Below are 26,747 nucleotides of genomic sequence, written 5' to 3' on the forward strand. Positions count from 1 at the left end.
GCCTGTTTCCCCTCATATACTCTTAGGAATGAACGCAGCAGAGTTTGCTAGCAATTCAGAACAGCAGGTGACTTATCTGGACTGTGCTGAGCAATTAAAACGACATGATCCCGTCACATTAGAGCTCCAAGAGCATTTGGAACACAGCCTTTACTGCCATCTTTCTAACTATAGTGGAGATTCTGGTGGTTTCACCCCTCAACACTGACAGACACAGCACTACTGCATTCTACTGGGTTCTAAGTTAGAATGCAAGTCGAGCAATTAGCTCAATAAAGAAATCAAGAAAATTCCAGCGTGACGCTGAAATGTTGCCTAAAATAAACCAAAATGTATTTTTGCATCAGGGGCAGTTGTGGGCTGGAGGTCAGGGAGCTGGCCGTGTGACCGGAGGGTCGCTGGTTCGATCCCCAGAGCCGACAGCACATGACTGAGGAGTCCTTGAGCAAGACACCTAACCCCCAACTGCTCCCCGGGCGCCGTGGATAGGGCTGCCCACCGCTCCGGGCAAGTGTGCTCACTGCCCCCTAGTGTGTGTGTGCACGGATGGGTGAAATGTGGAGGTGAAATTTCCCCATTTGTGGGACTAATAAGGATCACTTATTTTACATAAAAGAGGTAAAAGTATCGGTTAGCCACATAACCGGCTGTTATCATATTCAAATATTTTTATTATCTAATTTGTATTTGTTGCAGCCCTAAACTGTAGCTTCTCTAATCATCTGGGTGCTGTAGTGAAGACGCTGTTACTCAACAGCCTCCTCACTCGCAGAACTTGAAACGGCTGGGCATTTGCTGGGATCTCTATAAAGGCTTTAAACTCGCTATTAGAGGATCGACAAATCACTTCCATGTAATGCAAAATCAATAGGCTTGTTGAAATGCCCTGACCCGTAAAATTCAAACGGCAGTTGATCAACACAAAAGCCTTGCATTCTCTGCTTCAGCTAACTGGAAGCACACAAACTCAATAGGCCTGCCTGTGACAGGGCCCCTTAAGTGTTATAGGCTTTGAAAAGCAAAGCAAACGTTTGTCAGTCAGAGTTTTAAACCCATCACACATTCCTTTGTATGTTTTGTTTGTTGCTGCAAGGTCAGAAAACGCAGGTCTTCACTTTCAGATTCCACCGCCAACCACTTCCCCCACTTCGACAGAGAAATCGAGAGGCTTACAGTCGACGTTCCACTTGGTGTTCCGGGTGGGGACTTTCAGGGCATCGTTTATGCGCTCCAGAACCGTCTGAAGCTTCTGCTTCTGAGCGATCTCGGACTGGGTCACCTCCGCAACGTTCAGCTTCTCACCCTCAAGCTTCTCTGAAGGGGCCAATAAAGATGGGGAAGAATTCGGAAGGCGACAGGAAGAAAACAACATGAGGCGAAAGAGTGATTATGCAGACATATCACTTATGCATTTGTGCTCAATTAGGTTTTTTTAAGCCTACAAACAGCAAGGACAATGAAAGCCTGGTGTTCCTTCACTGTAATAAAGAACAGCATATACAGTTATTTACTTTCATTAGTTAGCTGCCTGGAAAACTACACTGATGTTCTCATGGACTCCCAGCTATTCCTACTACTAACACTACTGCTATTAATATTAGTAGTATAATAACTCTATAGGTAGTCTGACCAGAGGAGGACGGGTCCCCCCTGGTGAGCCTGGTTCCTCCCAAGGTTTCCTCCTCAGCTCTGAGGGAGGTTCTCCTGGCCACTGTTGCCCCCGGCTTGCTCACCTGGGGTTTTACATTCATGTTAAAACTTTGTCTTTACTGGAATCTGTGAAGCTGCTTTGTGACAACATCCGTTGTAAAAAACGCCACAAATAAATTTGATTTGATTCATTATTTTGTTTATCTTATTTGCTCAAATTTGACCACAAGGAAACATTTTTTCCATGTTTGAAGCAAACAAATGCGTTTAATCAGAACGTATTTATTACCTTCAATCATATCAAGACATTTTTACTGCACGATTGTAGAATTCACATGAAATAAACATGAAAATCAGACGATTTCTACAAAGAGAACACAGGTTCCAGTTTTCATCACCACCAGTGTCCAGTGAGGGCAACAGTGACTGCAGGTACATACAGTCATATGCAAAAGTGTGGGCACCCCAGTCTAATGACATACTGTGTTGTTTTTCTAAGTGAAAGTAAGTTAACGCAGCCCTCTACGGAGAACCCACTTTAACGCACAGTTACTGTTGAGTTTCTGAATCTAACATACTGGCAAAAAAAATAGAAAAAAAGCAGCTTTGGCAAAAGTTATGGGACATTTTATATTTTTTGTTTGGGTTTTATGTTTTTAATTTAACTTAATACGTAGAATGAGTATAAATAAGTAGAAAATCAGTAGAAATTGTGCAGAAAAAAGAACTCAGAAGATCAATACAACATAATTTGGGATAATAACTTAAACTTCTGCGTTCAACTGTATAGGTCATACATAGAGACAATTGTTCAACTCCTCTGAGATGGTAGCATCACAGTCTTGTATACAGAGCTCATGGATTGTTATTGCAGTGGATCGCTCGATGGGAACTGGAGCTCCACTTTGCTGCTGCTTTCGTTTAAGCACTGTCAAGCATAGTCTGCCCAAGTTACAGCTTTAAAAGCCATTTAAAATCTGCATTTGAATGAGAGTGCTATAATACAGCACTACAGATGGTTTATAGGGTCACGTTTTGAGGGTGTAACCCAGGGGTCGGTAACCCAAATGTTAAAATGAGCCATTTGTCCTTTCAACAAAAATCAAAGCACTATGGGAGCCATAACATTGTGTGTCCATTTTACAATCTCGGCTGTAAACGTCTCATTATGTATTAATGTACTGGCAAAATATTAATAGAAACACAGACTTACGTTTGCTCTGCTTTAAGCTTTAGTTCAGCTATAGCTATATATATATATATATATATATATATATATATATATATATGTCTCAAAGTCCAACTTTATACGATGCTGACGTCAGATTCTCATTCGCCAGCTTCTTGTTGGAATTTTCCCCGTTCCACCTTAAATCGTGCCTGAGGCGCCAGAACGTAACTGCTGCGCCATTCGAATACAGTCGGCTTCAAAAACGAGAAGCTTTCTGACTTTAGTGTTTGACAGTTTCTCGTTGCAGATTAAACGTATCAGGAAACCAGCTGGAGTGATTATAAATGTCCACTAGTCTCCAAATTATCAATGCTCATCTTAAATCTCTCATTTTGTTAGATACTAGCTGGGCGAGACTGTTGTCTGTGCTGCTATGGTGACCAGAAGTCTGCGCTGATCTTCAGGGTTAAAGAGTGAATTAGCAGTTCTACATTACCTCCAATGTTTAAGACCATTTATGGCTAAATCCGTGTTAGAATGACCAGCAGAGCTTTATTTCACTGCAAAGGAGGGCAATAAAGGAGCCGACCCCGGTATAACCATCATTCTGTATTCACGATGGTCAATTTTAATAAAAATAAAAAATAAACAAACAAGTTTAACAAAAACATTGTGCTTTTAATAACGTATTACTATCAATAGCCCATACATATGCATAAAATGTAGATTTATCAGCTATTTATATGTAAAATATAATGGAGTTCTTTTCAGCTGTAGTACCAGAGGCCTGAAGTCTTAAACAATTCAAATTAAAAAAGAAAGTTTAGATCACAAGTATAAATACATGAACACCTGTAATTACCTTAATACCTTCAATAAATGAATACCTTTTGAAGAGAACGAGAGGATAACACTGACCAAAGAGCTTCTGCAGAACCTGTCCATCATACAAGTCCTCTGCCAAGTCCTTCACAATGATCCTCTCACCCACCAGCACATCATTGATCCAGTCAATCAGCACCTGATTGAGGTATTAAACATTAACTGAACAGTCATCCTGATAATCTGCGCATTGTGGCTAACAGGCCATGTGATGGAGCTCCTTCTTCTAACCTTAATCAGTTCCTGCAGTTTGCTGTCTTTTCTGGAGTTAGGGTCAACCATAGTGCGGACTTCGTTCTCCTCTGTTAGGAGAGAAACATGATGACACTGGTCATTAAAAGACACTGAGATCATAGAGCAAAGGCTTTGTTATCCAGTGAGATTAAAAAAACAACAATAATAAGGGGGCCCACCTGGGGGCCTGGGCATCATGCCAGAACTCCAACTCCCAGAAGCCCTAGTGGTAATCAGTGCTGACCTGGGAAATGGTATGGCTTCTGGAAGTTGGAGTTTCGGGAGCTCACACACACACACACACACAGACACACACACACACACACACACACAGACACACAGACATATACGCACACACACACACACACACACACACACACATACACAGACATATACGCATACACATACACACATATATTGTATATATGTGAGAGTCTGTTTGCATACACTACAGTATTTTTGTTTATATTAAAAAGACATGAAAAACTGCAGCAGAGATTGGGAACGGCAGAGGGCATAAAACACAGTATGATTTCTAAAGAATTGGTCTAATCTGGACATCCCACGGTCCACACGGTAACACGTTATATGTATATGCATATATACACACTACATTTCCAAAAGTATTCGGTCACCTGGCTTCACACACATATGAACTTGAGTGACATCCCATTCTTAATCCATAGGGTTAAAAATTATGTCGGCCCACCCTTTGCAGCTATAACAGCTTCAGCTCTTCTGGGAAGGCTTTCCACAAGGGTTAGGAGTGTTTATGGGAATTTCTGACCGTTCTTCCAGAAGCACATTTGTGAGGTCAGACACTGATGTTGGGCGAGAAGGCCTGGCTCACAGTCTCCACTCTAATTCATCCCAAAGGTGTTCTGAGTGGAACCTGTCCTGGAAAACGGCTGTACGACCTTGGTCACCATGCTATAGCTCAGTTTCAGGGTGTTAGCAGTCTTCTTAGAGCCCAGGCGTCTTTGTGGAGAGCAATAATTCTATTTCTCACATCTTCAGAGATTCTTTGCCATGAGGTGCTGTGTTGAGTATCCAGTGGTCAGTATGAGTGAATTGTACCCAAAGCACCAAATTTAACAGCCCTGCTCCCCGTTCACACCAGAAACCCTGTAACTCTAACCAGTCACATGACACCAGGGAGGGACGACAACACGACTGGGCACAATCTGGACACGTCCACTGTGAGGTGGACTCACTTGTGCTGCCAGCTGTTTAGACATTAATGTCTGTGTGTTGTTCTTTTCAGAGGACAGTAAATCTGCTCTGCTATACAAGCTGCACACTGACCACTTTAACTTATATCAGAGTTTCAGTTCTACAGTGACGTTCCATCAAAAGATAGAATAAGATATTTGCAGAAATGTGAGGGGTGCACTCACTTTTGTGAGATATATATTATATATATTTATAGCACAGAGATTTGCTTAAAATGTAAAGTGCAAAAAAATGTAAATGTAAAGATCACACGCATGTGAGATGTGATTGAGTGCGAGTGTTCAGTACCCAGCATGGTGTCCTCCGGATGCAGCTCGTATTGAGTGGGACTCAATGGCAGGTTTATGGCATTCATCCCCTCCTCCTGCAGCTCCGACACTACGGCACACAAGACAGAACATGACAAAGAAAGAAATGAATATTATGAGAAGTTAAGTGGTTCTAAAGATGTCTGTAGGAACCAGTTAGACTTTGCAGCTCTAAAATAAACAGCTGAATATGAAATACTAGTCTAGTGTGGCTCATTTTAAGACCTTAATCACTAGAATTGTTTTAACCTCTTCTCACAATCACGGCCAGCCAATATTGGTTTTCCACCTCGTCCCCTGCACACGGAGATCTCTCCAGACTCTCCGAATCTTGGACTGATGATACGTGCTGTACATGATGAAATCACCAAGTTCTTTGCCATTTTACACTGAGAAATGTTCTTCCTGAATTGTTGCACTACTTGCCTGCGCAGTCTTTCACAGCGTGGTGACGCCTCCTCATCTTTACTTCTGAAAGACTTTTATACCCAATCAAGTCACTGCCTTTCGTTGACCTGTTTCAACTTTTTTGGAGCTGGTGTGAACCACAACAGAATTATAGTCCTCATGAACAGTCCTTTATTCTGGCATGCTGTCATGCTCCGTTAAGAGAGGCCTTTATTTTGACATCCTGCAGCGCTCAGCAGAGAATCACCTGGCATGTTTGCAAAGAAAGTTATACACTTGATACTGTACAACAGTATATCAGTGCCAGTCCATCCTCCACGGCACTGGAAACAAGCAGACCCTCGCCAGTCTGAGTCGTCTGTTCACTCGGCTTACGTCACACGGTACCACGTGGCATCGGATGTTGGTATGTGTGTGTGTGTGTATATATACACACACACACACACACACACACACACACACACACACACACACACACACACACACACACACAGCATAAACACAAAATTAATATATATTCAGGCTTATTATTCACAACTCCTAAACCCCACCAGCCAATATCATGAGCAAATGCCAAGAGCCTTTCACTCCTGCCACTACCCAGCATGCACCACTGCATGCACTGCCATCTCCAGCCATGCCTGTAGAGAGGGGAACTTCCTGTGCTGGATTTCAAACCCCTCCTGCTGCGGACGACATCCGAGCAATCAACACCCTCTCAGCTCCTCACACACAGCTGCTCACCTACACTTCACTAAAAAGAGGCTGCAGATTCACACAAAGGCTTAACGCACATCTCCGCCCCAACCACACATCGTTACGCCAACTCGTAGCCATACGGACAAAAATCCCACCTCCTGTTGAACTATGAAGGAACGGAGTGGGTTCAGCATTTAGATGATGGTGCGATGCACAACAGAGTTTAATTAACTGTGTAATATGATTGCACTGATATCCATAACGTCCAATACCAGCACTTAAATACAGTAGCGGTTTCGGCAACGGAGCAATTTCTGATGTGCATGTGCGCTACTGAGTGACGCCTACATGCATGCTAGCTGATGGAACTGAACTAAAGCAAGCAACAGGTGGCGTGGATTTGGATGAGTTACATAACAAAAAAAAATCTAATAAATAAAATCAAATAACAAAAAAAAAAAAAAAAGACAATAATAATCTAATAAATAAAATCAAATAATCAAAAAAATAAAATAAAATTGTGGGAAGAAAACCTCGTATCTCAAAAATGGGAACTTTACAGGAAAAGGAAAAAACATACATGATTTTCAAATTACGCCACTGAAAAACGACAAAACTGGAGATATGAGGTTTCTTCTGACAGCAGCGACATCGAGCTTAACAGAGTGATATTTCTCATGTATTTCAATAAAATGTCCTCTGGAACTGACAACTGATAGATAGATAGATGGATGGATGGATGGATGGATGGATAGATAAAGTATCTATCTATCTACCTATCTATCTATCTGTGTATCTGTGTATCTATCTATCTATCTATCTATCTATCTATCTGTCTGTCTATCTATCTATCTATCTATCTATCTATCTATCTATCTATCTATCTATCTATCTATCTATCTATCAACACAAAGACGCACTGATATGGGATTTGCGGGGCTGGTCGATATCTTTCACGTACATATGTATCTGCCGATGCCGATTTTTAACGTTTATGATATACATAAACACGCATGCCTGAATGTGCTCGGATTAGCAGAGGAACGGCATCATTTCTGTAGGACTATAAATCCAGTAAAGTGAACAGAACGCAGTCCATTTCACTCAGAAACTCAGCATCACCTTCGGTTCTTCCAGAGTGCAATAAACACATCAGAATATCGGCCAAATGGAAACCCAGTCGATTCTCTGCCGATGCTGATAAGACTCCGAGATGATCGTGTGTCCGTGTATCTCTGAATTTGCTCAGCTCCAGTTTCTCAGCTTTCTGATCTGAATCACCGCCTCACTCTCCAATCTCATAACAGCAGCTGTAAAGGAATGTATATGTGGGCGGAGCATGAAGAGGTCAGTCACAGCACGGTGATGTGACCAGTGTGTGTGTTCCGTGATGCTGAAGTGAATGATGAGGTAAAAAGAGGTCCTACCTGGACAGAGAGCACCACACCCCATCCCTCCTCTCCCTCTCCCTCTCCCTGCCCCTGCCTCAGCATCTTCCCTTTCTGCAGACACGCCCTCTAGTCCCTGTCCTTCACACAGACCCTCCCCCAGAGAACAGCCTCTGCCTCTCTTACACTGCTCTACCCATCTCTCACTCTCGCTCACTCGTTCACCTTCATCTCTCTCTTTCTCCCACTCTCATTGATCTCTATAACTCTCCTCTTACCTCTCAGTCTCTCTCACCTTCTCATCCTCATGTTTCTCTCTCTCTCTTGCTCCCCCTCATCTTTCTCTCTCCCTTCTTGTTTTCATTCTAATAACTCCCTTTATCATTTATCATATCCTTTATCATTATGTCTCTCCCCTTTCTTTCTGTCTCTCAGACCCTCCTCACTCTCACCCTCATGTTTCTCTCTCCTTCTCTTGCTCACCCTCATCTCGCTCTCCCACTCCCTTTCACTTTCCCTCTCTCTGATCCTCATGTTTCTCTTTCGTTTTCTCACCCTCATCTCTCTCCCCCTTCTTCTCCTGCTCACCCTCATCTCGCTCTCCCACTCCCTTTCACTTTCCCTCTCTCTGATCCTCATGTTTCTCTTTCGTTTTCTCACCCTCATCTCTCTCCCCCTTCTTCTCCTGCTCACCCTCATCTTTCTCTCTCCTTCTCACTCCCCATGTCTCTCTACCTTCTTGTTTTCATTCTAATATCTCCCTCCTTTATCACAATGTCTCTCTCTCTCTCTGTCTCTCTCTCTCTCTAATAAAAAGGCCGAGTCAGTTAGCTGTGACGGGCCGATCATTAGATTTACTCTGCCTGGAGACACAGAACCTTCACAATAAATCACACATAAACGAAGACTGAAGCACAACCACCGTCCTCTGATCACTATTCTTTACACGCGATCATGTGGAGGCAGAGAGCGAGCGAGCGAGCGAGCGAGAGAGCGCGCGAGAGAGAGAGCGAGAGAGAGAGAAAGAGAGCGAGAGAGAGAGAGAAAGAGAGCGAGAGAGAGAGAAAGAGAGCGAGAGAGAGAGAGAAAAAGAGAGAGAGAGAGAGAGAAAGAGAGAGAGAGAGAGAGAGAAAGAGAGAGAGAGCGAGAGAGAGAGAGAGAGAGAGAGAGAGAGAGAGAGAGAGAGCGAGAGAGGGCGAGAGAGAGAGAGAGAAAGAGAGAGAGACAGGGCGAGAGAGAGAGAGAGCGAGAGAGAGAGAGAGAGAGAGAGAAAGAGAGAGAGACAGAGAGGGCGAGAGAGAGAGAAAGAGAGAGAGACAGGGCGAGAGAGAGAGAGAGACAGGGCGAGAGAGAGAGAGAGCGAGAGAGAGAGAGAGAGAGAGAGAGAGAGAAAGAGAGAGAGACAGAGAGGGCGAGAGAGAGAGAGAAAGAGAGCGAGAGAGAGAGAGAAAGAGAGCGAGAGAGAAAGACAGCGAGCGAGAGAGAGAAAGAGAGCGAGAGAGAAAGAGAGCGAGCGAGAAAGAGAGCGAGCGAGAGAGAGAAAGAGAGCGAGCGAGAGAGAGAAAGAGAGCGAGCGAGAGAGAAAGAGAGCGAGCGAGAGAGAGAAAGAGCGAGCGAGAGAGAGAAAGAGAGAGAGAGCGAGCGAGAGAGAGAAAGAGAGTGAGCGAGAGAGAGAAAGAGAGAGAGCGAGAGAGAGAGAGAGTTAGAGAGAGAGAGAGAGAGCGAGCGAGAGAGAAAGAGAGAGAGCGAGCGAGAGAGAGAAAGAGAGCGAGCGAGTGAGAGAGAAAGAGAGCGAGCGAGTGAGAGAGAAAGAGAGCGAGCGAGAGAGAGAGAAAGAGAGCGAGCGAGAGAGAGAAAGAGAGAGAGCGAGAGAGAGAGAAAGAGAGTGAGCGAGAGAAAGAGAGAGAGAGAGAGCGAGAGAAAGAGAGCGAGCGAGCGAGAGAAAGAGAGCGAGCGAGCGAGCGAGCGAGCGAGAAAGAGAGCGAGCGAGAGAGAGAAAGAGAGCGAGCGAGAGAGAGAAAGAGAGCGAGCGAGAGAGAGAAAGAGAGTGAGCGAGAGAGAAAGAGAGAGAGAGCGAGCGAGAGAGAGAAAGAGAGCGAGCGAGAGAGAAAGAGAGCGAGCGAGAGAGAGAAAGAGAGCGAGCGAGAGAGAGAAAGAGAGAGCGAGAGAGAGAGAGAGCGAGCGAGAGAGAGAGAAAGAGAGAGAGCGAGCGAGAGAAAGAGAGCGAGCGAGAGAGAGAAAGAGAGCGAGCGAGAGAGAGAAAGAGAGAGAGCGAGAGAGAGCGAGCGAGCGAGAGAAAGAGAGCGAGCGAGAGAGAGAGCGAGCGAGAGAAAGAGCGAGCGAGCGAGAGAGAAAGAGAGCGAGCGAGAGAGAAAGAGAGCGAGCGAGCGAGAGAGAGAGAGAAAGAGAGAGAGAGCGAGCGAGAGAGAGAAAGAGAGAGAGCGAGCGAGAGAAAGAGAGCGAGCGAGAGAGAGAAAGAGAGCGAGCGAGAGAGAGAAAGAGAGCGAGCGAGAGAGAGAGCGAGCGAGAGAGAGAAAGAGAGCGAGCGAGAGAGAGAGAAAGAGAGCGAGCGAGAGAGAGAAAGAGAGCGAGCGAGAGAGAGAAAGAGAGCGAGCGAGAGAGCGAGAGAGAGAAAGAGAGCGAGCGAGAGAGAGAGAGAGAAAGAGAGCGAGCGAGAGAGAGAAAGAGAGCGAGCGAGAGAGAGAAAGAGAGCGAGCGAGAGAGAGAAAGAGAGCGAGCGAGAGAGAGAAAGAGAGCGAGCGAGAGAGAGAAAGAGAGAGCGAGAGAGAGAGAGAGCGAGCGAGAGAGAGAGAAAGAGAGAGAGCGAGCGAGAGAAAGAGAGCGAGCGAGAGAGAGAAAGAGGGCGAGCGAGAGAAAGAGAGCGAGCGAGAGAGAGCGAGAGAGAGCGAGCGAGCGAGAGAAAGAGAGCGAGCGAGAGAAAGAGCGAGCGAGCGAGAGAGAGAGCGAGCGAGAGAGAAAGAGAGCGAGCGAGCGAGAGAGAAAGAGAGAGAGAGCGAGCGAGAGAGAGAAAGAGAGAGAGCGAGCGAGAGAAAGAGAGCGAGCGAGAGAGAGAAAGAGAGCGAGCGAGAGAGAGAAAGAGAGCGAGAGCGAGAGAGAGAGAGAGCGAGCGAGAGAGAGAAAGAGAGCGAGAGAGAGAAAGAGAGCGAGCGAGCGAGAGAAAGAGAGCGAGCGAGAGAAAGAGCGAGCGAGCGAGAGAAAGAGCGAGCGAGCGAGAGAGAGAAAGAGAGCGAGCGAGAGAGAGAGAAAGAGAGCGAGCGAGAGAGAGAGAAAGAGAGCGAGCGAGAGAGAGAAAGAGAGCGAGAGAGAGAGAGCGAGAGAGAGAAAGAGAGCGAGAGAGAGAAAGAGAGCGAGAGAGAGAGAGAGAAAGAGAGCGAGCGAGAGAGAGAAAGAGAGCGAGAGAGAGAAAGAGCGAGCGAGAGAGAGAAAGAGAGAGAGCGAGAGAAAGAGAGCGAGCGAGAGAAAGAGAGCGAGAGAGAGAAAGAGCGAGCGAGAGAGAGAAAGAGAGAGCGAGAGAGAGAGAGCGAGTGAGCTGTACTCATCTATGGTCTATAGTCTAGTGACTGGTGAAGCAGAGCACTCTGGGTGCTGTGTAAACTCAATAGCTGGTTTTTAATTTAAAATACTACTCCAGCATTTTCAGCCATCTAACTGCTTCACACCTGTAGTGAACCTGAAGTCACCACAGCTTCCCTGTGCTCAGTAAAGGAAACCGAAATGACCACAACGTGGCTTCCGTTATAAGAGCCTTTGAGTAAATATACATTGTCTTTTGACGGGCCACAGCCTCACTGTATCCCGCAGACGCAACAGATTTAGGCTGAGAAAGTTTAGAAGGTCTCAAACCACTAAAGGGGCCATATAAAAAATCTCTACAAATCTGTGGGCCAGGGAACGTCGATGCTTTTATTTCAGTTTTAATTAATTGTATTACTGAAAAGTGCACAAAGCAAGGTCCATAAAGACATGGCTGGGCGAGTCTGATGTGGAAGAACTTCGCTGGCCCACATAGAGCCTCGATCTCCACCTCCTTTAGAATGAACTCGAATGGAGACTGGGAGCCAGGCCCTTTCGTCCAACGTCAGTTTAGGAACCACAGCATCTCAGGTCACTGAGTGCTGAGGAGCATAGTGCATAAAAGTCTCCAGTGCTTTGCTGATCAACAACTGCAGAGTTCAAACCTCCTCTGGCATCAACACTGGCACAAAAACTGTGGGACCTTCATGGCAGGGTTTCCATGGCCGACCAGCTCCATGCAAGCCTTACATCACCAACCACAATGGCAACTGTTGGACGGAGTGGTGTTAAGCACCACCACTGGACTCTGGAGCAATGGAACCGTATTTCAGGCCGACGGACGAGTCTGGGTTTGACTATTTCCAGGAGAACGTTACCTGCCGGACCAACTCCATATTAAGGCCTATGGGTTTAGAATGGGACGTTACCAAAGCTCCCAATACTTTTGTCCATGTCGCAAACTTGATCCACATGGAAACTTTGTATATATTTGAAATAAGCAGATTTAAGGTACTATAAAATATATATCATCAATCCAGTTACTGCTAAAAGTTCAAAAGAAAAAAAACAACATTTGCATAAATTATTGTAGCCCCTGGGTGTGAGTGAGTGTCTGTGTCTGTCTGTCTGCCCTGCGATGAACTGGCGACCTGTCCAGGGTGTATCCTGACTTCCGCCCGATGACTGCTGGGATAGGCTCCAGCACGCTCCAGCACCCCCCAACACCCCCCAACCCCCCCCCCCCCCCCCCGCGATCGTGACGGAGAAGCGGCTTGGAAAATGGATGGATGGATGGATTGTAGCAGTAATATTTCAAGCTGTGAGTAATATGGGTTGAGCTGACTGTGCTGAGATCAGTGCAGATCCACCTCCGACTCGTACGGTCGGCCTACCCTACATGGCTGCGATACACACTCTCACACTTGGCCAGGGCCGGCAGCTCACTGTACAGGACCTGAAGGAAGACTTCCCTCAGACAGGGTTATGAACAATACAGCTCTACAGAAGAAAAGCTGTTGAAACCTGCTGAGTGCTCCGGCTCAACAGATTTAAAACAGAGTGTGCCAACCGCTTTGAGTCAGTGAAGTCATTGTAGGTGTGGCACCATGACGAACATGAAAATACTGAAATAATAATGCCTGCAGGACACGTTTCAGAGCGCGGCACAGGAGCAGAGCCGGACGACCGACAACAGAACCTCACTAGGTTTACATGTTTGTCAGTTCTGCTGTAACAACAAGATTTTCTCTACACTAAACTCTCCTTATGAAAAACAGCGATAACAACGCTACAGGGACGTCTCCCTCTATGAGAATCATGCAGTAAAGCGGGACACTCGCCGTGCACAATACAGGACACTAGAGTTGTATGCAAAAGTTTGGGCACTTATTTTATTAGTTTTTTCTCTTTATTTCTTTTTTGTTTCTTTTATTTTTTTTTTTCTTTCTATTTATTTATTTAATTATCATTATTATGATTTATTATTATTATTATCTTTTTTTTTTTCCTCCCTTCTTCTCTTTCTTTCCTGTCCTCTTTTTTATTGCCTGTCAGGCCTGGCTAAACAAATAAAATGCAAACTTTAACAGGAATAGGCTTTAGTAACCTATAGAGCTTTTCTTGTGAAAACATCAGTACATCCGGATTACCATTCCAATTGCAAAAATTGCCAGACATGACAGGTTAAAAAAAAAAAAAGTTTGGGTACGCCAGGTCAAATGACATGTTCTGTTAAACGTATAAGTAGAAAATTAGTGAACACATCCTTTACAGAGAACACACTTCTGCACATTTTAGTGTGTATTTACTGAACTTAACGTACTGGAAAAATACCCCCCCCCCCAAAATACCTGAAAATAAACACTACACACTAAAACACGCCTCACTGGCGTCAAGTGTGTTCGCTGCAGAGGACGTGTTAACTTGTTTTAACAAAATCAACAAAACAAGTCCATTTAAATTTGATTGCAGGTCATAAACTGAAGTTCAGCAGCTGTTGTTATTATTAAGAGGTCGGCAACCCAAATTAGTGATACTGTATTAATCCCACAAACGGGGAAATTCCACCTCTGCATTTATCCGTGAAGTGAAACACCACATACACTCTAGTGAACACACACACTAGGGGGCAGTGAGCACACTTGCCCGGAGCAGTGGGCAGCCCAGTCCACGGCGCCCGGGGAGCAGTTGGGGGTTAGGTGTCTTGCTCAAGGACACCTCAGTCACGTGCTGATTGAACCGGGGATTGAACCAGCAACCTTCCGGTCACATGGCCGGTTCCCTAACCTCCAGCCCACGACTGCCCCCTTGAGGAGATTAAACCAGTAGTGAGAAGAGCCATTTGGTCTTTTAACAAAAATCAAACCACCTTGGGTCCGACAGCATCTTACCATCCTGGCTGTAAACATGTCTCAGTGTCTGTTAATGTAAATATAATGTAAATCAAAACACAGACTTACTTTGCTCTGCTTTAAGCTTTAGGTCAGGTACAGCCACTTCTCTCACATCTCCGGCAGAGACGTTGTCTCATGTCTCTCTGTGGTGGATTTATTTACGAGACTGAAGTCGCTTCTCATTCACCAGCTTCTCGTCTGAATTTCCCCGCTCCGCCTTAACTGGTGCATGAGGCGCCAGAATGCAACTGCTGCACCATTAAAGGTGGAACGGGAAGCTGGAGGACGAGACGCTGACTTCAGCTTCACGACTTTTCAGCGTTTGACACTTTCTTGTTGCAGATTAAATGTATCAGGAAACCAGCTGGAGTGATTACAAATGCAAACGTCCATTCGTCTGATTCATCTCTAATTACCAGTGTTCATCTTAAATCTCTCTCTTTGCCTTTTCTTCAGCTACTAGCCAGGCGAGACTTGTCTGCGTTGCTATAATGACCAGCAGTCTATGCACCAATCTTCAGGGTTAAAGGATGAATTAGCAGTTATAGGCTACGATAACTCCAGTGTTTAAGACCATTTATTGTTAAAACGGTCTGCACGATCAGCACGGCCATATCGGTGTTGTAGACATGGCGACCTCTAGTTCCCATCACCACCATCATTTACATCAGGCTACTCTGAAAGACTTTGTTTACATCGGAATGATTTATTTCATGATTTCAGGAATCCTGACAAACTGGTGGAACTCTTTAAAGGAATGACTTTCCACACATTCTTCACTGCTGTCCTAAGACTATCCACACAGAGAGGCTGGATTTGCCAATGCAGCCCAATAAGATCTAAATGGGTTTTAAATCATGCTTGGATTTCACTTAATGATCTGCGCGGCATCCTGCGTTGCCAATCACCTGGTGATTGATTGGCAACAGGCCTGTAACATGATTGGGTCTGAAAGAGCATCTCAGAGAGGCGGAGTCTTTCAGAAGTAAAGAGGAGGAGGGTTCACCACTCTGTGAAAGACGGCACTAGATAGTGCAACAACTCACGAAGAACGTTTCTCAATGTAAAATATCAAAGAACTTCTGCTTTTCATCGTCTATGGTGCAGAATATCATTAAAACACTCAGAGAATCTGGAGAAATTTTTGTACGCAAGGGATAAGGCCAAAAATCTTTGGGCAGCGCTGCATTAAAACCAGACCTGATTCTGTAGTGGAAATCACTGCATGGGCTCAGAAACACTTCTGAAAACCACTGACTGTGAACACAGTTCATCACTACATCCACAAACGCTGTTACGAAAAACTCTAAAACAAAACAGGATCCAGAAACACCGCCGTCTTCTCTGGGCCTGAGCTGTTGAGCAGCTGAAGTCCTACAGTCTCCTCAGTTCGCAAACGCTTACAGAGTGCAGCTAAAAGAAGAGGTGATGAAACACAGCGGTAAACAGACCCGTCCCAACCTTTTTGGAACATGTTGTTGGCATGAAAGCCAAAATTTCATATGTAACTTTTTTTTTTAAATACAAAAATAATTTCTCAGTTTCAACATTTGATATGTTTTTTTTTTTTAGTATTTTCCTTTAAAAATATGTTTTTCATGAATGAGCATATCTCTGCACTTTATCTTTAATCCCAACTTTTTTGGAAATGGGGCTGTACATAGTACCATCTTATAAAAGTACTGTCTTGTCATATTTGATATACATATATACACATATGCATAAATATCTAACAATTACTATAGGAATCTTAGCTTGTTTTTTTTAAGGGGGTATAATATCTATAAACAATCATGAACACACGCCGCTCGTCTCCACACACTCCTCCATATCACTGTCTGTCTTCTGGTGTCCAGTCTGTAAATAACAGGCTGTAAAAACTACAGAAACCATCTGAAACTCTAACCACCACACAAACTTCACGAAAATGAGCTTCCTATTCGTCAACTTCTCCGTTCCACCTTAAACGGTGCAGCAGTCGCGCTGCCGCCCACAGGTACCTGTTATCAGAGCGGGCCATTTAAGGTGGAGCGGTAAAGTCGAACAACTTCAGCCTCGTTTCTCGTTGGCGGACCACCTTGACTTCATCTCTCCTTCTCTACTGTGAGAGTCTTTCACTCCTCTCACCCTCCCAGAGCCAGTTTTCCCACTTTCCTCACCTTCTTTCGCTTTTTTCCTCCTGACCAAAGTCCCACCAAGTTTCCCGAGGAAAGAGTCGTCTTTCTTTCTGAAGGACGGCGAGATTGGAGTCGGAGACTTGGGCGAGGAAGGAGACTTTTGCGGGGACGACGCCATTTCTTGATGGATATACCTCTATAAAGACAGAGAAACAGGAGGAAGCGAAGGTGTACTTCTCTTTTCCTCTCTGAGCGACGGGAAAAAATCCCAGGGACGGAAACGGAATTCCTACTAGTCCCGCCCTGCACGCAAAGTTGCCGTTCATTTTTTTTTACCACTCGTATTCCGACAAGCCCCGCCCCCATGCACTGCGATTGGCTGATAGGATCCATACCAGACATAACAGCAGTCCCATCATAGTGCTGTCCACTCCGCATGGCTGTCCTCTCCTACACGTGTACTCACAGCTTGGATGGGTCCGTGCATTTCAGAGTATCTTGAATTAACGCTTTTACTTCTCATCAAGGACACTGAATGAAAGAACGTGGGTCATAAGAAAAAGAAAAACAGAGTGTGGGGATAGATGCTGGAGGTACCAAGTTCCACTGCAGTTCTATATGGAACACTTGAGGAGGTTTTGGACCACCAAACCCCCCTCAAAACCTCCAAACCTATTACCAAAATAATCAAAAAAGCTGGGCTGTTCCTTTAAAGGGGAATTCTGCTGAGGGGCATTCAGTGTGATAGAGTGTCTGACAAGTATAGCCATTCATTTCATATTCAGCCCAAAAAGGAACCCAAATGTGCCCAAGTTTTTATATGTGATCTTCATGATGGTACAATTGCGGTAGAAAGAGTCTTTGGGGACTATTTGGCCTTACAACACTCTGCATGCACCTCTCTACCAGTAATATCTTAAAATAAATGAATAAATAAATAAAAATTTGGTCCAAATTTTCTCAAAACATCTCGGGCACATATTGAGAACCGTTTCATGTTACAACTTTATGTGAGAGACCTTCAGACGTCTGGTTCCCATCACCGACACTGAGAACAAATCAGTAAGTCTGTAAGTCTCTAGAACCGAGCATTTCGCACCAAACCACTCTGAACGGCTTTGTTTACATCATAACCCTAGAGTTCCTCTCTATGTAGCGTACAGCTAGAACCTAGCTTATAAATACAGATTTCATAAATGACTGACACACACACACACACACACACACACACTTTCTAAGCCACTTCTCCCTCAGGGTCGTGGGGGGGTGCTGGAGCCCATCATCGGGCGGAAGGCAGGATATTTCATAAATGACTTCATTTCCAATTAAACAAAAGAAACAAACTCTTAAAACTTCAGAAAGCAATGTTTTATTAAACCATGCAACATTTGGCTGCATTGAAATAATAAATTCCATAAAGACGACACAGTCTGGACATTTTCTTTTACAGCGACGAGAAGACGGTCATTATCATTAAAAAAAAAAAAAAAAGAAAAAGTCGAGAAAGACTGAAGACTCACTCTGAGCTTTGGTTGATAACGTCAGTTTCACAGCTGAGCAAACAAACAGGTGCAAACATAAAGCTTCACATTCAAAAGAGTCAGTAAGACGGCACATGCAGATCAGTCACATTACAGCGTGAACATTACAGTGTTATTACTGCACCCGTGTGGAGATCAACTACATTTATTCCCTCAGGCAGGTTTAGTGCTGCGCTTTGTGCTCGTACAGTGTTATGCGTTTTTTTTTTTTTAGTGTTAAGGTGGTTCTACATCACTCACCACAACTGAACCCTTCTGTCTGAACATCCTTTAAATAAATACAACCCATAATATGAATATAGTGTCCGGTCTGGAACGAGGCACTTGTTAGTTTTGGTTTGATTCGCTATACGGCAGAAGCAGCAGTGAGGCAGTAGTGGGTTTCTTTGGGCCTTTGGTACATTTTGTCCAGTCAGGTCCAGTGCCAACTATCTTTTGCTGCAGCTCAGCATGAAGAGAGTTTGTTTCAGTGCTTTACACAATACGCTTGACAGGACCTCCTGTAGGTGTGTACAGCTGGTAGACCTAATAAAGCTAGAAGCTGACCCTGCTGCTGCCGTCCACACAGCACTTTAGAGCAGAAGTGCAGACCCAGGGTCTTGTTTGGTGATTTGGTGATTGCCAGGCAGTTTCCCACAGACCGATTTAGTCTAGTCTTAGACTAAATATCAACGCCAGTGGAGTTTCTTCACTGAACGTGTTCTTTAGTCCAGGCTTAGGCCTGTCTGAGTCTGGGAAAGTGGTCCTAAGTTTAGTATACACGTTATTATACTCAGGGGATGAACTGGACCCTTGATTACCACTCATGATTTGTGAGCCGAGGGTCAGATCAAGTCTATAATGCAGATTTTGGTGCATGTTTTAGCTTTTTTTTTTTCAACTTTTGACAGAAAAGGCTAGTTAACTGACCTTCCCATGCTCTGCATTCAAAATGCTTTTGCCAGGTTCACACACATATGCAAATTTCTAGCTTTCTGGAGTTTATTTTGTTAGGGGGCAAAGTTCTGCTTGAGTATTTGAGTCCAAATGAATTTGCATGGCCTATAATTAGAGCTCTGTTTAATCATTTTTAACATTAACACATAAGAATGACAAACTGAATGACACCGTGACCTCAGAATCCAATCCAAAACCTGAAAATCTTAAAAATATTGTATTGTGAAATTTGTGTATAGTTATGGCCCCAGAATGCATTGTTAATAACTTCAAAAGATATTTATTTTGTATGTGTGTGAAAGACACTGTGCGGATAGATTGGGTGCACTGCTTATTTATTGTTTTGGCCTGTAATCAAGCTAATTTTAGCAAGGTGGAAAATGTGTTGTCGTTTCCAATGTGCCTGATGTTAATTAGCTCCAACGACACAGTAGGCAACAGCCAGGCTCCGCCCACAAACGAAAGCACAGCATGGACAGGTCAGGTAGCCGAGTCGAATCAGGTGTTTTACAACAGGGAAGACGCTAAAATGTGCAGGTCAAGGTTTTAACCCAATACATCCATACAAACAGGTCCAGAGCGGATTCCAGACCGGCACGCATTCTCTGAGCTGCTCACGCCCAGTGGAACTGGTATCCCTTGGACAGGATGAGGCCCTCAAGGTCGCGGTCCTCGGCCTTCTCCTGCAGCCGCTGCTCCTCCAGCAGGCTGACGAGTCGATCCCTCTCCTCCACCACCTTCATCACCTCCACGAGGAGGGCCTGCTCCTCCGCCAGCTCCCCCGCACTCTTCTCACAGTCTGCAGGAGGAACAGGGACACAGACTCAGGATAATAAGCAGTGACTGTTTCTAATTACTGCAGATTTCTGCTCCTGATGCGCAAAAGCTTTTTATTAGACATTTCAACTGGAAGAGATGTTTATCATTTTTAACTTTTATTTTATTTTATTTATTATATAGTGTGTATACATACACACACACACACACACACACACACAGTATCTCACAAAAGTGACTACACCCCTCACATTTCTGCAAATATTTTATAAATATCTTCTGATGGGACGTCGCTGTAGAACTGAAACTCTGATATAAGTTAAAGTGGTCAGTGTGCAGCTTGTATAGCAGTGCAGATTTACTGTCCTCTGAAAAGAACAACACTCAGACATTAATGTCTAAAAAGCTGGCAGCACAAGTGAGTACAGTGCCGGCAGCACTCATGCAGCTCCAGACCATGATGCTACCACCACCATGCTTGACTGTGGGCAAGAGACAGTTGTCTTGGTGCTCCTCACCAGGGCGCCGCCTTCTGGGACAATGGCCATGCGGACCAAGTTGATGCACTGTGTGGCGTATGGTCTGAGGATGTGCTTCACCATGAGGTGCACTTCAAAATTCTTCACCATGAGGTGCTGTGTTGAGTATCCAGTGGTCAGTATGAGTGAACTGTACCCAAAGCACCAAATTTAACAGCCCTGCTCCCCGTTCACACCTGGAACCCTGTAACTCTAACCAGTCACACGACACCAGGGAGGGACGACAACACGACTGGGCACAATCTGGACACGTTCACTGTGAGGTGGACTCACTTGTGCTGCCAGCTGTTTAGACATTAATGTCTGTGTGTTGTTCTTTTCAGAGGACAGTAAATCTGCTCTGCTATACAAGCTGCACACTGACTATTTCGCCCCGTGAAAAGACTGGGATTGGGGGGTGTACTCACTCATATATATAAGTTTCTGTCATAATTTGAAAATGCCTATTGTGTGTAATTTAAAACAATGGACCAAAAGAAATGTCCCAGTCTGGTTCCATTGACCTACATTGAAAATAAAGAAGCTTTTTTCCTTCTCCTGTAAAGTTACCATTTTGGAGATACAAGGTTTTGTTGTTGGAACAAAACCTGTGTGTGTGTGTGTGTGTGTGTGTGTGTGTGTGTGTATAGAATAGCACAAATACTGTAAAGAATATAAAATGTCTGTTTAATGTGTGCATATACTATTATACTATTATTATACCAACTCACAATAACAAAGGAAGTAATTAGCATCACAACTAAATGAGTAGTAAACTGAATTTAGCATCCATCCTGTTCCCATGTCCTCACAGAGACTATCTGCATTTGTGGAATGCCCCTGCCCTGAACCAACACTAATGTAGGGGTTAATTAGATGCAAGAGGAGGAGCTGAACTGAAAGCCTAACCAATGGAAGCTTGTATCTACCTAAAGACCACAAAGGAAAAATCTTGATTGGACAATTTTCTTCCATTGCATCCATAAGAAATACTGGAAGTCTCAATGAGCCCCTGTTCCCATGTCCTTGATGGGAATGGGGGCTCAAAGAGACGGTACTGTGGAATGCCCCTGCCCTGAACAAACACTGACGTTGGCTTTACAGTGAGCTACAAATATAACTGATGTGGTTGATGAGGCAGAATTATGGGAGAAGATCTGAAATCTCTGTTCCCCTGACTCCATTCCCAAAACCCACTGCAGTGATAGCACACCATGCCAGAGTTTGGGGAATTCTATTGGCATCCTGGTAATTTCTCATTATAGCTGCCTGTGTGTGGGAACTACTTCCAAAAGACATTAGGTGCATTTCACATTTCATAAATGTTCAAACCTGACCAAAAACCGGGGGGGGGGGGGGGGGGGGGGGGATAAGCCCTATGACCATGCTAATTTCTGCTTGCGCCCCTATGGGTTTCTAATAGTGTGCACTAAGCCAACGTCAATTCACACGAGCAATTTTCGGCTGTTCCTGATTAAATCCTTTGAAGCTTCTCAAAGACATTACTTTTTTTACTGGAAGACTTAACATGTCGCTGCTGTCGGAACAAAACCTCGTATCTCCAAAACTAACTTTACAGGAGAAGGAAAAAACATGCATTGCTTTCAATGGATGTCAATGGAACCAGAGTTTTTCCCCCAAGTCATTTTGGGCCGTTTATAGCCTTCATGAAATTTACACACAGTATAAAGGCCAACATGCACGTTCATAATGTGTCAAAAACTGAAAAATCGACCCAAATGGAGACACGAGGTTTTGTTCCGAGAGCAGCGATTTAGTACCCATGTCTTTTTCAGTGACCCGTTGTCTCATCAAATTGGTCCCACTGGAGATCAAAACACGACTGTCTGATCTCACTAACTTCCTAATTATGTTAGGTGTTAATTAGATGCACAAGGAGGAGCTGAAAATTCTCTCAAGAATGTAACTTTTCCCCCCACCAAAACCTGAAAAATACAACAAAATATGAGCTAAAAATTCATTTCACATAAATCATTACGCCTGCTCTGACGGCACAGAAGGCCCTCAGGGTTCCCATCCGTGTATTTTATGCCAAGAGAAAACCATGACAAAATAACATGATAACAAGTGCTTACTATTCCTTCACTGTATGGGCGAGTAAAACTAAACGGCATCAGTCACATCAGCGTCGGACGCATCATTTCAACAGATTACGTTATTCTAACAGACACAACTCAAATCCCCGTGTCTAGAACAGAAATAAACTTGTTTCCTGAAGGCAATGGACCAACCATTGACTTGCAAATGAAGATTCTATCACCTTCCTCAGCTGCTGTTGACATGCGAAAGCACCGCCAGGACTTTTCATTAGATGCTTCATTTTGGAGAGCTGAGATATCTTCCATTTAAAACGTTTTCTGAACCAAAAGAGGATTTTCAGGCTTGGAAAAAAGGTCTGTACCACGATGCTAATGCTCTATATTATATTAGGTCTGTTATTTTTCTAAGCGAATCAGGCGTGTGTGTTGCTGCTCGTGAGAAAAACCCTCTATCTCTGAGTTAGTAGCTGTGCAGAAGAACCGAGTTACGGTGTTTATCCAGTCGTCCCCCCGCCATCCCAGGTATGATGCTTTGTGTCACTCAGCTAAATGAAAACATACATAATTAGAATTATCATTGGTTACAATCATAATACTGATCAAATTAATGAAAATAAGTAATAATACAGCCTTTTTTTGCAATTGTACAGGTTCTTAAAACACCTATTGTGTGAATCTAAAAAGAAATGAGATGGGGAGAGGAGAGAGTTACGGAAAGAACGAGAGTGAGTGATAATTCGTTTCCTCACCTTCAACGGCCATCCTGCCTCGGAGCTCCTGCTGTAGCTGACTCTGCCTGTCCTCCAGCTCCAGCTCCTGAGCACTGAACCACAAACAACGTCACACCACAGCCATACAACATCCAATACAACAGCAGGCAAGCACACAGGAGCAAACGTCCACCAATATCTTACTCAGCCTTTTCCTAAATTTGTCCCTGCTCCACCACACCTGCTGCAGCTCATCGACTGGAGGCAGGTGCGCTAAAACAGCCAAAACAACCAACTATGCAGTGCTGAGGTCCCACAGAGAACTGGCTCAATAGTCACTGTGACAAACAGGTCCCCAGCCACACAGGGTTTGTACTGGACAGCAATAGACTCTGTTTTTCACACATTAATACATATTTTTAATGACATGTTCTACATCTTTAACACCTTTCATCTAAATGCGTCCGGCTCTGTCAATAAACAAAAGCAGCCAATTCAACACATGATCATCAATGGCAAGTATCTGATCAGGTAAAATAACGCCGATGTCAGAATGTCACTGAGGCAGACAAATACTCAAAGAAAGTTCTCTTACAAGATCATCAGCTCCGATTCGTATCTGGCCAGTTTGTTCTTCTCCAGGACGAGTTTAAACCAGGACTGCAGGAGCGCGGCTTCGTCTGCTGACGGGTCGTCTGAAACACACAACACAAAAACAGAGTAAAACTGATCAGTCATGGGAAACACACTGACCTCAGGACGACGACGACGACGACGACGACGACGACGACGACGACAACGACAACAACGACAACAACAACAACAACAACAACAACAACAACAACAACAACAACAACAACAACAACAACAACAACAACAACAACAACAACAACAAGGTTCTTCAAGGGTTATGTAGTGATTAAAATGATTCTACACAGAACGATGAACGCTCAAAGAACCCAATTAAAGGGTTCTTCGCACTGTGCAAAGGTTTTTCAGATGGGTGGAGAATGTGTGGTATATGGTTCTATATAGAACCTTTCTGAAAAGGGTTCTCTACAGCACCAAAATGGGCTCTTCTATAGTCATGATACAACAACAACAACAACAACAACAACAACAACAACAACAACAACAACAACAACAACAACTGTAACTAACAACAGTAACAGTAACAACAACAACTAACTGTAACAACAACAACAACAACAACAACAACAACAACAGCTGTAACGGTAACAACAATAACAGTAACTAACAACAACAATAACTAACAGCAACAACAACAGTAACAGCAACAACAGTAACAACAACAACAACCGTAACTGTAACAACAACAACAACCGTAACTAACAACAACAACAACAACAACAACCGTAACTGTAACTGTAACAACAACAACAACAACAACCGTAACTGTAACAACAACAACCGTAACTAACAACAACAACAACAACAACAACAACAACAACCATAACAACAACAACAACAACAGTAACAGTAACAACAGTAACAACAACTGTAACAAAGAAATCGGTCAGTAAGAAGATGGACGGATATACAATCCAATGGTTAAGATGTAACCGTGAATGGATTTTAGAAAATATGGGTTTTACTCAAAATCATGTAATAACTTTCTGGAGCTTTCAGAGGTATTAGGAACCAGACGTCCGGACAGCTCATCACCACCACTGTAAATACTTCTAACCAAGTTTCTCTAAAACAGAGCATTTCACACCAAACCACTGAATGATCTCACCCATTTTATTATGCAGGGCTTCGCTTTAAAAATGACTTAAAGGCTCAGCAACAATAACAGCCTTTTTAAATCTAATGGACATGTAAAAGTAATTTTTGGTACATAAAACCACATACATGTTAGGAAAAGAACTACATGCAGGATATGGACCCTCTAAGAAGACTTCAGAATCTCTCAGCTGATGAGAACTCTGAATGAGTCCCCTCGTTATTTAAAATCATACTCCCAAATTCAGCCGTTGTCCAGCACCTAATCCAGCCCACTTTCCATTCACGTGGAGCGTGCGAACGTCAGATGACAATGAGTCCATTCAGCCCAAAGCCCTCCACCCACCGCACTGACACAATCATCCACACAGATGAGTAAACATAGGGACAAAGGCTGCTGGCCTGATAAAGTCCATTATTAGAGCGGACACTCCTGATGCACTTGTTCACTGAGGTCTGCAAGGCCAGTTGCCACTCGCTGAAGATGGCCCCATACACAAAGCAACTTTGGTAGCTGTCTGTATCCTTCAGCTACTGAAGTGTGACGACTGAAGAAGGGTGTGCTGTGTTCAACACGGAGAATGAGCGCAACAGAGCGAGGGCTATTTCTTGATGAAGCAAGGCCAGGGAGAGAGAAGAGTCACAAGACTCACTCAAGACAACGTGCTTTCTTGATTGCGGGGGGTTGTGGTATGAAAGTCTTCAGCCTGCCAGGATAACGGACTCTGCTTTCATTCAATCCTTCAGTCATTCATTCATTCCAAGACCCAAAATCCACTGATCGGAATACAGTGGTGCTTGAAAGTTTGTGAACCCTTTCGAATTTTCTATATTTCTGCAGAAATTTGACCTAAAACCTCATCAGATTTTCACACAAGTCCTAAAAGTAGATAAAGAGAACCCAGTTAAACAAATGACACAAAAACATTATACTGGTCATTTGTTTATTGAGATATTTGTGAGTGGCGAAAGTCTGTGAACCTGTAGGATTAGCAGTTAATTTGAAGGTGAAATTAGATTCAGGTGTTTTCCATCAGTGGGATGATAATCAGGTGTGAGTGGGCACCCTGTTTAATTTAAAGAACAGGGATCTAGTCCGCTCTTCACAACACATGTTTATGGAAGTGTGTCACAGCCTGAACAAAGGAGATTTCTGAGGACCTCAGAAACAGAGTTGCTGATGCTCATCAGGCTGGAAAAGGTTACAGAACCATCTCTACAGAGTTTGGACTCCACCAATCCACAGTCAGACAGACTGTGTACAAATGGAGGAAATTCATTGTTTCCCTCCCCAGGAGTGGTCAACCAACAAAGGTCACTCCAAGAGCATGGCTTGAAATAGTCAGCGAGGTCACAAAGGACCCCAGGGTAACTTCTAAGCCACTGAAGGCCTCTCTCACATTGGCTAATGTTTATGTTCATGAGTCCACCATCAGGAGAACACTGAACAACAATGGTGTGCATGGCAGGGTTGCAGGGAGAAGCCACTGCTCTCCAAAAAGAGCATTGCTGCTCGTCTGCAGTTTGCTGAAGATCACATGGACAAGCCAGAAGGCTACTGGACGAATGTTTTGTGGACGGATGAGACCAAAATACAACATTGTGGTTTAAATGAAAAGCGGTGCGTTTGGAGAAAGGAAAATGCTGCATTCCTGCATAAGAACCTTATCCCATCTGTGAAACATGGCGGTGGTAGTATCATGGTTTGGGCCTGTTTTTCTGCATCTGGGCCAGGACAGCTTGCCAGCATTGACAGAACAGTGAATTCTGAATTATATCAGAGAATTCTAAAGGAAAATGTCTGTCCATGAACTGAAGCTCAACAGAAGGTGGGTCATGCAGCAGGACAGCGACCCTAAGCAGACAAGTCGTTCTATCTAAGGTTAAAGAAGAATAAAGTTAATGTTTTTGGACTGGCCAAGTCAAAGTCCTGACCTTAAC

At 44.1% G+C, this 26,747-nt stretch overlaps 2 protein-coding genes across 5 annotated transcripts in view; both read right to left on the minus strand.

The window, feature by feature from the left end:
* parvaa (parvin, alpha a) overlaps positions 1 to 16,810 on the minus strand; it is a 31,698-nt gene extending 14,888 nt beyond the window's left edge. The window contains exons 1-5 of the mRNA XM_017721032.2: positions 16,561 to 16,810; positions 5,459 to 5,548; positions 3,935 to 4,005; positions 3,740 to 3,842; positions 1,174 to 1,314 (exon numbers count right to left, since the gene is read on the minus strand). Of these exons, the coding sequence (XP_017576521.1) occupies positions 1,174 to 1,314; positions 3,740 to 3,842; positions 3,935 to 4,005; positions 5,459 to 5,548; positions 16,561 to 16,696 (541 nt within the window). The 5' untranslated portion in view covers positions 16,697 to 16,810. The remainder of the gene's footprint in view (positions 1 to 1,173; positions 1,315 to 3,739; positions 3,843 to 3,934; positions 4,006 to 5,458; positions 5,549 to 16,560) is intronic.
* Positions 16,811 to 17,871: 1,061 nt separating this feature from the next.
* The window catches only part of mical2b (microtubule associated monooxygenase, calponin and LIM domain containing 2b), an 87,540-nt gene continuing 78,664 nt past the window's right edge, over positions 17,872 to 26,747 (minus strand). For all 4 annotated transcript variants that reach the window (XM_037540322.1, XM_037540321.1, XM_037540320.1 and 1 more), the window contains 3 exons: positions 23,656 to 23,755; positions 23,100 to 23,173; positions 17,872 to 19,794 (listed from right to left, as the gene is read on the minus strand). In XM_037540322.1, the coding sequence (XP_037396219.1) occupies positions 19,610 to 19,794; positions 23,100 to 23,173; positions 23,656 to 23,755 (359 nt within the window). In that variant the 3' untranslated portion in view covers positions 17,872 to 19,609. The remainder of the gene's footprint in view (positions 19,795 to 23,099; positions 23,174 to 23,655; positions 23,756 to 26,747) is intronic.

The sequence above is a fragment of the Pygocentrus nattereri genome, chromosome 8, assembly GCF_015220715.1.
Source record: "Pygocentrus nattereri isolate fPygNat1 chromosome 8, fPygNat1.pri, whole genome shotgun sequence".
In the NCBI taxonomy this organism is placed as follows: domain Eukaryota; kingdom Metazoa; phylum Chordata; class Actinopteri; order Characiformes; family Serrasalmidae; genus Pygocentrus; species Pygocentrus nattereri.